Source organism: Oncorhynchus mykiss, chromosome 12 (assembly GCF_057628025.1).
Source record: "Oncorhynchus mykiss isolate SJ-2025 chromosome 12, ASM5762802v1, whole genome shotgun sequence".
In the NCBI taxonomy this organism is placed as follows: Eukaryota; Metazoa; Chordata; class Actinopteri; order Salmoniformes; family Salmonidae; genus Oncorhynchus; species Oncorhynchus mykiss.
This window is the reverse complement of record NC_143033.1, coordinates 67,803,828-67,816,153: the sequence shown is the minus strand read 5'-3', so window position 1 is coordinate 67,816,153 and position 12,326 is coordinate 67,803,828. Positions and strand designations below refer to the sequence as shown.

General features: G+C 40.7%; 1 protein-coding gene and 1 pseudogene across 2 annotated transcripts; both read left to right on the top strand.

Moving 5' to 3' along the window:
* Nucleotides 1-616: 616 nt before the first annotated feature.
* Nucleotides 617-6,695, top strand: LOC110538934 (modulator of macroautophagy TMEM150B-like; annotated as a pseudogene).
* A 1,725-nt stretch (nt 6,696-8,420) lies between these two features.
* LOC110538014 (modulator of macroautophagy TMEM150B) lies at nt 8,421-11,096 on the top strand. Of its 2 annotated transcripts, XM_021624538.3 has the most exons (8): nt 8,421-8,618; nt 8,903-9,011; nt 9,127-9,210; nt 9,392-9,451; nt 9,701-9,768; nt 9,948-10,075; nt 10,262-10,439; nt 10,732-11,096. In XM_021624538.3, the coding sequence occupies exons 3-8, from the start codon at nt 9,146-9,148 to the stop codon at nt 10,956-10,958; spliced, it is 726 nt and encodes a 241-aa protein (XP_021480213.1). In that variant the 5' UTR covers nt 8,421-8,618; nt 8,903-9,011; nt 9,127-9,145; the 3' UTR covers nt 10,959-11,096. The 2 variants fall into 2 exon arrangements, with proteins under 2 accessions (XP_021480213.1, XP_090049201.1); XM_090193075.1 differs by lacking the exon at nt 8,421-8,618 and having other exon boundaries at nt 8,876-9,011.
* Nucleotides 11,097-12,326: the final 1,230 nt, after the last annotated feature.

Here is a 12,326-nt window from a genome sequence, read left to right as displayed (position 1 = left end):
ACTTCTGGAGAGAGTTTGCTGCACTGAAAGTAAAGGGGCTGAATAATTTTGCACGCCCAATTTTTCAGTTTTTGATTTGTTAAAAAAGTTTGAAATATCCAATAAATGTCGTTCCACTTCATGATTGTGTCCCACTTATGGTTGATTCTTCACAAAAAAATACAGTTGTATATCTTTATGTTTGAAGCCTGAAATGTGTCAAAAGGTCGCAAAGTTCAAGGGGGCCGAATACTTTCGCAAGGCACTGTACTTCTCTTTACCGGACCAGGGCTCAAATACTATTTCAATTATTTCAATTACGTTCACATCCATTTCAAATGAAGTTTTCAGATGTTTTTATTATTATTTGAAAGTAGTTGAATATTGGAATGTATTTGGAAGTACACTTGGAAAGTATTGACATATATTTGAAAATATTCAAATACAACTAAATACTCCGATGCATTTGAAATAATGAATTTGAAAAATATTTTCAAAGTATCTTTTTTTATATGAAATGATTTGACAATAAATTAAAATACTTCCAACAGAAGTAGTTGACTTTGGCCACGTTATTTAAAAGTACTCAAATACACAGAAAATGTGTATTTCATCATTTGTTATTTAAATACTTGTGTATTTAAACTCGGGGAAGGATTCTACATGGCATTGAAAGCAACTACTGTACACAACTACTGTACACAGGAGTAATTGTGTCTGTCCCAGGTGACCTAAGTGGACCATTATGTGGCTCTGGGCACTGCTCCCGATCTGCTTGGCGGTGTTTGGCACTGTGGACATATGGGTTGTGTAAGTATTTATCTGACGTCCGTGTGTGCTCTCCTCTTCAGCCACTTCTTTGTTAGCAATAGGCAGAAGAATACTGTGGTCACTTATGCTACAATGATATGGCAATGATGATGATGGAGAAAATGTTCATGTTTACTTACTTTCAGTACAAGTAACAAAAATGGTTTTGTCTGGAAGATATACAGCGCCTTTGAAAAGTATTCAGACCCCTTGACTTTTTTCCACATTTTGTTATGTTACAGCCTTATTTTAAAATTGAATAAATAAATGTTTTTTAAAAACTTAGCAATCTACTCACAATCCCCCGTAATGACAAAGTGAAAACAGGTTTTTAGAAATGTTTGCAAATGTATTAAAAATAAAAAACAGAAATACCTTATTTACATAAGTTTTCAGACCCTTTGCTATGACACTCGAAGTGGAGGTCAGGTGCATCCTGTTTCCATTGATCATCCATGAGATGTTTCTACAACATGATTGGAGTTCACCTGTGGTAAATTCAATTGATTGGACGTGATTTGGAAAGGCACACACCTGACGATATAAGGTCCCACAGTTGACAGTGCATGTAAGAGCAAAAACCAAGCCATGAGGTCAAAGGAATTGTCCGTAGAGCCCCGAGACAGGATTGTGTCAAGGCACAGATCTAGGGAAGAGTACCAAAATATTTCTGCAGCACTGAAGGTCCCCAGGAACACAGTGGTTTGGAAACACCAAGACCTTTCCTAGAGCTGGCCATCCGGACAAACTGAGCAATCGGGGGAGAAGAGCCTTGGTCAGGGAGGTGACCAAGAACCCGATGGTCACTCTGACAGATCTGTGGAGATGGGAGAACCTTCCAGAAGGACAACCATCTCTGCAGCACTCCACCAATCAGGCCGTTATGGTAGAGTGGCCTGATGGAAGCCACTCCTCAGTAAAAGGCACATGACAGCCCACTTGGAGATGGCCAAAAGGCACCTAGACTTTCAGACCAAGAGAAATAAGATTATCCTATGGTGAACCATGGTGGTGGCAGCATCATTCCGTTTGGATGTTTTTCAGCGGCAGGGACTGGGAGACTAGTCAGGATCAAGCGAAAGATGAACAGAGCAAAGTACAGAGAGATCCTTGATGAAAACCTGCTCCAGAGTGTTCAGGACCTCAGACTGGGGGTGAAGGCTCACCATCCAACAGGACAACAACTCTAAGCACACAGCCAAGACAACACAGGAGTGGCTTTGGGACAAGTCTGGGACAAGCTTGTAGTGTCATACCCAAGAAGACTTGAGGCTGTAATCATTGCCAAAGGTGCTTCAAAAAAGTACTGAGTAAAGGGTCTGAATACTTAAGTGAATTTGTATTATTTATTTTTGATAAATTAAATTAAATTCTAAAATATCTAAAATCCTATTTTTGCTTTGTCATTCTGGGGTATTGTGTGTTGATTGATGATGGAAACAAACAAATTAATATATTTTAGAATAAGGCTGTAACTTAACAAAATGTGGAAAAAGTGAAAGGGTCTGAATACTTGTCGAAGGCACTGTATGTTGTAATGGGAGGTATTAAAATACTAACTGCAGTTCTTGTTCTCGCCAGGTTTGGTATCGCTGTTTCGAATGAGACTGTTAACATCACAGACAGATTCCCCTACATCAGGTAGGAGTCACACTGGTCTTGCAATCAAGTCAATGTCTCACAGTACTCTATAAATATTCTCAATGGCATGGATCAAAATGAAAAGTGAATCATTGAGGAATCAACACTATATCACTTTAATATTAAAGTTATAACATTATTCAAATTGTATTTGTCGCACGGTATACATCGTCCAATTAAAAACATGCTTGTAGGTTCCTCCTCGACAATGCAACAACAATAAGAAATAAGAAAATATAAGAATACGAACATAACGCAAATGGCAGAAAATAAAATAAACATTTTAGCATACACAGAACGGCCTCACTTTGTCAGGGCGTGGACTTTACAATGTCAAGTTGGCTGGATGTGTTTTGGGGGACCATTATTGATACACAGGAAACTGTTGAGCGTGAAAAACCCAGCAGCATTGTACTTCTTTACACACTCAAATTGGTGAGCCTGGTAACTACTACCATACCCCGTTCAAAGGCACTTCAATTTTTTTGTCTTGCCCATTGGCACACATACACAATCCATGTCTCAAGGCTTACAAATCCATATTTAACCTGTCTCCTCCCCTTCATCTACACTGATTGAAGGGGATTTAACAGGTGACATCAAGAAGGGTTCATAGGTTTCACCTGGTCAGTTTATGTCGTGGAAAGAGCAGGTGTTCTTAAGGTTTTGTACACTCAGTCTAAGTATAATACAGGAAAGCACAATTTATTGTCCAATATTTACACGTGTATTGGAGAGGGGTGCACGTGTATAAATTGAGCAGTATAATACGAGTCTGGTAGCAGCAGTTGTGATGTGTGTGTAATGAATGAATTTATGTGTGTGGGTGTGTGTGTATAATGAATGTATGAGTGGGTGTGTGCGTGAGTGCACGTGTGCTAAGATGTGGAGAATCAGAGCAGGTGGTCAGTTCAAGTGTTCAGCAGTATGATGGCTTGTGGATAGAAACGGTCTCTGAGCCCGTTGGTATCAGAACGGAAGATGGTATCGGAGCATGAGACACTTGACCTGAGAGCTGAACACTTGACCTGGACTGACCACCTGCTCTGATTCTCCACACACTAGCACACATGCACTCACTCACAGACATACACAGTCCCAGGCCCAGATGCAACCGGTCAGGACGTGCAGCGGTACTATTTGGAGAGGACCCGGGGAGGCATGCCGATAGCTAGCATGGTGTATTAAAGTTCACCCAAATTACAAAATGACATTGGTTTCCTTACGCTGTAAGCAGTCTATGGGCAAGGTATGACTCCAAAGTGGCGCAGCTCAGTGCAAGAGGCGTCACTGCAGTCCCTGGTTCGAATCCAGGCTGCATCACATCCGGCCGTGATTGGGAGTCCCATTGGGCGGCGCACAATTGGCCGAGTGTCGTCCGGGGTAGGCCGTCATTGTAAAAAAGAATTTGTTCTTAACTGACTCGCCTAGTTTAAAAATAGGTTACATTTAAAAAATGACAGCAATCCATGCTTTGTTTGTGTTTACCGGTCTGCAAGTCAATATTAGCTTCTTTGCGCTTCATGTCCAAATCATCTATAAGCAACTTCATTGAGTTACACACTCATTTTGTTTAGATACTTTAGGATAATTTGAAGCAAAAACTAAGATACATTTTTTTACATAAAGTATGAGAGGGAAACAAGGTGTGTATTGTGAAATCAACGAATACACATTTTGAGGTTCCGACGTCTGATATGATTTGTTTATAATCGTAGAGAATTCAAATGTGAATATTTTTGTTCCGTAGTGAATGTGGCACCTATAATCCTTAGAGCTGCATCTTTGCTCAGATCTGCAACGTCTGTGCTGTCCTGGGTAAGTGAACAGATATATAAAGTGGGGCAAAAAAGTATTTAGTCAGCCACCAATTGTGCAAGTTCTCCAACTTAAAAAGATGAGAGGGGCCTGTAATTTTCATCATAGGTACAATTAAACTATGACAGACAAAATGAGAAACAAAATTCCAGAAAATCACATTGTAGGATTTTTAATGAATTTATTTGCAAATTATGGTGGAAAATAAGTATTTGGTCAATAACAAAAGTTTATCTCAATAATTTGTTATATACCCTTTGTTGGCAATGACAGAGGTCAAACGTTTTCTGTAAGTCTTCACAAGGTTTTCACACACTGTTGCTGGTATTTTTGGCCCATTCCTCCATGCAGATCTCCTCTAGAGCAGTGGTGTTTTGGAGCTGTTGCTGGGCAACACGGACTTTCAACTCCCTCCAAAGATTTTCTATGGGGTTGAGATCTGGAGACTGACTAGGCCACTCCAGGACCTTGAAATGCTTCTTACGAAGCCACTCCTTCGTTGCCTGGGCGGTGTGTTTGGGATCATTGTCATGCTGAAAGACCCAGCCACATTTCATCGTCAATGCCCTTGCTGATGGAAGGAGGTTTTCACTCAAAATCTCACGATACATGGCCCCATTCATTCTTTCCTTTACACGGATCAGTTGTCCTGGTCCCTTTGCAGAAAAACAGCCCCAAAGCATTATGCTTCCACCCCCATGCTTCACAGTAGGTATGGTGTTCTTTGGATGCAACTCAGCATTCTTTGTCCTCCAGACACGATGAGTTGAGTTTTTACCAAAAAGTTATATTTTGGTTTCATCTGACCATATGACATTCTCCCAATCTTCTTCTGGATCATCCAAATGCTCTCTAGCAAACTTCAGACGGGCCTGGTCATGTACTGGCTTAAGCAGGGGGACATGTCTGGCACTGCAGGATTTGAGTCCCTGGCAGCGTAGTGTGTTACTGATGGTAGGCTTTGTTACTTTGGTCCCAGCTCTCTGCAGGTCATTCACTAGGTCCCCCCATGTGGTTCTGGGATTTTTGCTCACCGTTCTTGTGATCATTTTGACCCCACGGGGTGAAATCTAGCGTGGAGCCCCAGATCGAGGGAGATTATCAGTGGTCTTGTATGTCTTCCATTTCCTAATAATTGCTCCCACAATTGATTTCTTCAAACCAAGCTGCTTACCTATTGCAGATTCAGTCTTCCCAGCCTGGTGCAGGTCTACAATTTTGTTTCTGGTGTCCTTTGACAGCTCTTTGGTCTTGGCCATAGTGGAGTTTAGAGTGTGACTGTTTGAGGTTGTGGACAGGTGTCTTTTATACTGTTAACAAGTTCAAACAGGTGCCATTAATACAGGTAACGAGTGGAGGACAGAGGATCCTCTTAAAGAAGAAGTTACAGGTCTGTGAGAGCCAGTAATCTTGCTTGTTTGTAGGTGACCAAATACTTATTTTCCACCATAATTTGCAAATAAATTCATAAATAATCCTACAATGTGATTTTCTGGATTTTTTTCCTCATTTTGTCTGTCATAGTTGAAGTGTACCTATGATGAAAATTACAGGCCTCTCTCATCTTTTTAAGTTGGAGAACTTGCACAATTGGTGATTGACAATACTTTTTGCCCCACTGTATATACATACACACACAACACAACACAACACACAAACAAACAAAAATACCCCCTTCTCTCTCTGTGTGTCAGCCCTGTGGGTTGTGGTGATCTGGTTTCAGCAGGTCAGGGACTATGGTCAGAACAGCAAGGTGAACATTGCCAGTATCGTACTGGGCTTCATCTCCTGTGTGGGCATCTCCATTATCGGAAACTTCCAGGTATCGTTTAGAATCTCGCTTCAGTGTAAACTATTGTGATAAAGGGCAGGTGTGGCTCTTCTACAAAGCCCACCCCTTTAAAGACCGCCACTGGGTTGGACCTCTTCGAGCTACCTTGTGTAGCATCTGCAGCATCCTGGTCATCACCAGTATCCTTACAGACCATACCGCTGGGGGCGAGAGAATGTCTCTTCATGTAGGAAGATGAAACACATCTATTACTCACTGTTGATGCATGCTTAACAGTGTTTATGCAAAATATAGCAACTTGAATACCAGTGAAAATATGACACATAAACAATGGACTGTAGTATATATTCCCTGACCAGACTGGCAGTACAGTGGTACACTACACTTAGCTGGGAATGAGACGGTATACAAACTGTATAGTTTCGACATTGACAGGTCATCTGCTTGTGTTGTTGCTCCTTGCCTGGCCTTTCCCTCCCCAGTGGCAATACTTCATAATACCAGCTACAAATCTGGAACGGCCGTTTGTGAGTGGGCCTTGGTCATGTCCTTCTTTGTCCTTTTTGGCCTCTTTGGGTCCGAGTTCCGTCACATCGACTTCCACCAGCTCACCGTGCAGAAACAAGGTCTGAAGACCAACGGAGTCGTTTCATAGTAAAGCCAATGAGACCGTGACCGTGACCTGTTCATTGCTTAGTATCTAAAAACAAACACACACACATACACGCTGGGTTATTTTGACCCAGCTAGTTGTGTGAATACCCAAACATGGGTTAATTGAACCATCATTAGTTCTTTTTTTACCATCAGTTGGTTTGACCCAGCAGCTGTTTAAAAAAAATGTAATCCATAGGTTATTTTCATGAGGCATGGCCTATTGGGGGCGTGGCTTTCAAATAATGATTTTTGGCCACCTGTAAGAGTAAAGGTCATTCCTGTTAATCATGTTAAGTTTGTACACTGCAAATTTCAATTTTCTTTGAATTTCTTTGCACATTACATATTTGAATATAACATTTATAACATTATTATATACATATCACAACATTGAGATATCCCATATTTTAGCATAAGCTCTTGGGGAACTCACATACTTGTATAAGCATCATTAAAGATACAAAGGTGTCTGTGTTTAACCTTAACATGTGATAACAATACAACAGAACACATGAACCAGAATGACATTTACTTTCACGGGTGGCCAAAAATAAAAAAAGCCACGCCCCTACAAAGCCATGACTCCAGTCTTCTGAGCTGACCCGCTGGGTCATATCTCAATAACCCAGCAGTTAAAAAAAAAACAACAACAACTAAGTGGCCCAATGCCTGCAACCCAGCATTTTGTTGTACACGCACAAACAACTTTTGTATTACTGTTATTTATTTACTTATTGAATATTATATTATGAAAGTATTGAAAAAATGCATAAAGTTATATAAAAAAAAAAATCACAATTCTAATTGTCTTGTAATTCAGTCAAGCGGATCTAAGATTTTCTCCCCTTTTGGTTTTATTTTTGTTCCAACAGATATTATTTCAATGGCACATCAAGACATGAAAGCTGGAAACATATCTACAGTATTTATATAGAGGAAGATGAATGAACTGATTATTGCCATGGAAATTGAAATCAACTTTAATGTGATGTATGATGTGATACAGGAACTGATACTTCAACAAAGTTTAAGTCATGAGGGTTTACATAACTGTAAGTGTTTTTAGTTGACTAATGTTTAATCAAATGTAACTTTAAACGTACTGTACAGAGAATATCGAGCATTCCATCAGTGTCTGTCATATAAAAAATAATATCATGACATTTGTTCTCCCAGTGCAAACACGTCATTTAAACAACTTTTTATTTTTTTATTTTGCATTGTAAAACAGCAGATTAATTTCTTTACAAACATTTGAAACAATCAATGTTTTTTTTGCATCAAAGGTCCATATTGTTGATAGATGTTGTACCAAATCTGTTTTCAGTGCTATTAGTGTTTCTGATTAAATAGGCATATAGCACTGTGTGTCCAAGCCTTTAGGACAAGCAGCCTTGTGTGTGGGTTTCCCAAAAACATAAAGCATACCTTTGGGAAACTCACACTCATCTCGGTGAGTGCCGTGTGCAGGTGGTGGCTGTCATCAGCTGTGCTGCCCTTCATTTTCTTCAGAATTACCCTCTCACACAAACAACCAGAGGTGTATTCAGAGAGGTAAAAGCATTAAGAACGTTGCAGATAGAAATATAATTTATAGACGTGGCATGACACCTAATTCTATGTGACATATAAGGATAGCTGTTCTACGTAACGCATTTATATCTGAATGCTTTTTAACGTTGCACCCTCCTGAACACACCCGGTCCTCCGCCGTTGCATCGGCAGAGACAGATTGGCTGCCCGCCAAGGAGAATGCTGCAGTTTCTTCAGGCTCTTGTTTTGTCAGTCCGTTTAGTCAGGCTATCGAGCTGAAGGTGAAGACTGACTGTTTCACATTGCATTAGATAGACAGCATGCTACATGATGTCTCAGTCAACCCTGAGAGTTATGGCAGAAAATACGGGACAAGATTTGCTTCTAGGTAAGTCGTCTACAGCATCTATTCACCTAGAGCCTATCTCTTTGTTTGTGTTGAAAGGGGAGAATATGTCCTCAATGTTTTGACTGCAGCAGCGGTGGATGCTCTGTTTCGTCCCTCTGCTGGTTGTCACATGGTATTGGTTTCCCTGCTACAGGGATCTCTGTGTGAGGGGGATGCGGAAGTCAATTCTACCACATGGTGGCACCATCAAGCCTATGCTCACTTCAACATACAATGATTAACCTTAGTTTTGTTTGACTATTCTTGGGTCTCTCTGTTACCAGGTTATAGGTGCCTCTGACAGTTTCCTGTGTAAGGCTCCGAGGAAGGTGATCCTCAAAGATTATCGCAGAAATATTTTTCTGGGATAGTCACCATGTGAAATGTCCTGGGGTAAGATATTTTTATGGCTTCCTGAGTTCCTCAGTTGAGGGCCTTTGTCCCTTTTTATTGAAATTAGGCTAAAGTGTATCTGGCTGTCTCAGTTGTCTCGTTTCATATTTCCCAGGGGAAGTAAGTAAACAATAATGTGGCTCTGGGCACTCCTTCCAATCTGCTTGGCGGTGTTTGGCACTGTGGGAATATGGGTGGTGTGAGTATCTAACAGACTGGTCTGCTCTCTCCAGCTACTTGTCTAGATATAATAACAGTGTGGTCTTATGCTACGGTACAATGAGATTGTGTTGAGGATAATAAACGTACTCTCAGTGCAAATAACAAACAGAAAACCACTGAAGCATTGATATGCTAACGACAGGTCTTGTTCTTCCCAGGTTCGGTATCGCTGTATCAAATGAGACTGTTAATATCACAGCGAGATTCCCTTACATCAGGTAAGAGTGACGCTGGTCTTTACAATACTGTAAAGGGTTTACCCTGAATTCCACTGTGTATCTAGACTATGTCAATAGAGGCTCCACCACAGACCAGTTAAACGGGTATAACCACTAACAAAACATGCTGGGAAATGTGACTGAGCCCACAATGCCACAATACCACTGGCTATTTGTTTAAAAGTCAATATTTCATTACCAAGTCATTTCCAAATGTGTAAATAATTCAAATGTGAATTTGTCTTCCAGTGAATGTGGCACCTATGATCCACAGAGCTGTGTCTTTTCCCAGGTCTGCAACATCTGTGCAGTCTTGAGTAAGTTAATTTATTCAGCACTTACACGTTGGTTCATACCACTTTATTATTCTGTCTTGTCTTTCGTATGTAACCTCATTCTTATTCTCCCTTCTATCCTCCCCACTCCACCCTCCTCTACACCCCCATCTCTCTCTTTTCTGTCTCTCTCTTCCTCTCCCTCTCCCTATCTCTGTCAGTCCTGTGGGTTGTGGTGATCCGGTTTCAGCAGGTCAGGGACTATGGTCAGAACAGCAAGGTGAACATCGCCAGTATCATACTGGGCTTCATCTCATCTCTGGGCATCTCCATCCTCGGCAGCTTTCGGGTATCGCCTTACGATTACAATAGGATACTATAACTACAGTATTGTCGTCATACGAATCCCAATATCGTCCCAATCCTAGCATGTTCCCTTAAAAAGATGCTATATTGATATACATTGAAATATGGTTGACAATATCCTGCCTGGCTCTTTCCCTCTCACCACCATTCCTCTCTCCGTCTCTTTCAGCAATCTGTGCTGTTTGGCATCCATGTGTTCGGGGCTTTTCTGGCCTTCTTTGTGGGCCTGGCCTACTTCTGGTTGCAGGTGTGGCTCACCTATAAAGTCCAGCCCTCTAAAGACCGTCGCTGGATGGGGCCTCTCAGAGCTGCCCTCTGTAGCATCTGCACCATCTTGGTCATCACCAGTATCCTTTAACATCAGATCTATCAGCTGAGATAAATCAGAGAGAGGGAGAGCACAAGGGGAGTGCTCGACGATCCAAGATCAACACAGCTGAATGGTGATCCAGGGTCAACACAGCTAATTGTAAATGATAAAAAAATCATCCTAAATCATGCTTCTTTACCTGAATTTACAGTGAAAACATTGCGCATAAAAATAATATCATAAAATTGTATGTCCTCCCTACAAACCGCTATATTTTAGACATTGTCACCTGTTTGGGTTGTGCTCCTTGACTCCCCTTTCCTCCTCAGTGGCCATAGGTCTACTCTTTGATACTGGCTACCGCTCAATGGCGTCCATTTCTGAGTGGGCTCTGGTCATGTGCTTCTTTGTCCTATTTGGCCTCTTTGCATCCGAGTTCCGTCACATCGACCATCACCAGCTCACCGTGCAGAACCAAGGCCTCAGCAAGACCCAGAGCATCAGCAGCGGTGGGATCATAATGTACAATAGTACAGCCAACAGAACAGTAATGTAATAATTACATAACCTTTGAACATTCAGCTCTGACTGATGAAGCTCCACTTAAGTGTACATATTTGAAACCTATTGTTGAATAAAATGCTACTCTTTTTCTTTAATAAAATACTACGTCCTTTGATGCGGCATCTCCTTAGCTAAACCTCTTTTTGTTTGGTTTCTGTTGAGTTTATGGGAAATAGAGAGTGATTTTTTGGATCTTTGTTCATCTTTTGACTACAGCAGGTGGTGGCTGCTATGTTTTCTCTCTCTGTAGGTTGTCTCATTGTATTGCTTTCACTGTTACAGGAATCTGTAGGGTGAGGGTGAGAGAGGCACTACACTGTAGTTAGTCCATTCTACCACATGGTAGCACCATCAGGCCATGTAAGTCAGCCTGGCCTCAGAGCCATATGAAACATACTTTATGTGTTTCTTAGCACCTCCAAGACATATGATACCTACTAAGACAGCAACAAAAGGAGGGAGTTCGGTTAGTTGGTCAGTCGGGTGGGGTGTGTAAGCCATGACCATCTAGCAATCCAAAAGTTGGATGTTTGAGTTGAGTAGGGGACAACTGATGCATTTTAGTTATTAACCTGTCCCCTAACCCTTATTCAAAATTTTAAGGAAAACTCCACCCAAAAACAATCTTTTGGTATTTGTTTCATTAGTTCAGTGTAAACATATTCCCACAATGTTTTACTTGTCAGCAATCACATTTTCAAGATCTGTAACTTTCAAAATACAGAAATGATCCCCGTTTGCTTCATGTAAAATGCATCATACGGGGATGATTTCTGTATTTTGAAAGTTACAGATCTTGAAAACTAACCTGCTACATAAATTCACCCAACCTTTGTCATGTTAGTTCTCTTAACCTTTCATGTAAATTATCCCAACCTTTGTAGTTAGTTTCCCTAACCATCAACGTAAATTCCCATAATTCCCATAATTCTAATTTGTTGCTACAGCGCAGCAAACAACCTGGTCTCATCCAATTCGTATGCTATTGTACGACCAGGTAAGATGTATGATATTATGCCTCCTATTATTCGGATGATATGGTACGAGCGGTTTTCCATTAATAATGTAACCTAACGTAACCTAATTGAAAATGGAACCTAAATATATCATACTAAATGGAGTTTCACATTTACGTACAGAATCATACCAACTGAATGGCAAATATCTTTCAGCTTACAATTTTGAACTTTTAAAGTACATTATACTGCATCTCTGTGTTCCAAAACAGAGTAGAGAACATACAACATATTTAATCCATAGCTTGTGTCTATATGTGATTAGATAATCATTAGAAGAGCAAAGAGCATCATTTAATCTAGTTTCATCTATCCCAGGTGACCTAAGTGGATCATAAGGTGGT

Excerpts from the sequence above, each read along its gene's own strand:
- LOC110538014 (XM_021624538.3), top strand. The coding sequence starts at position 9,146 with ATGTGGCTCTGGGCACTCCTTCCAATCTGCTTGGCGGTGTTTGGCACT. Across the intron at positions 9,452-9,700 it reads GCGAGATTCCCTTACATCAG|TGAATGTGGCACCTATGATC; the intron begins GTAAGAGTGACG and ends TTTGTCTTCCAG. Across the intron at positions 9,769-9,947 it reads CAACATCTGTGCAGTCTTGA|TCCTGTGGGTTGTGGTGATC; the intron begins GTAAGTTAATTT and ends TATCTCTGTCAG.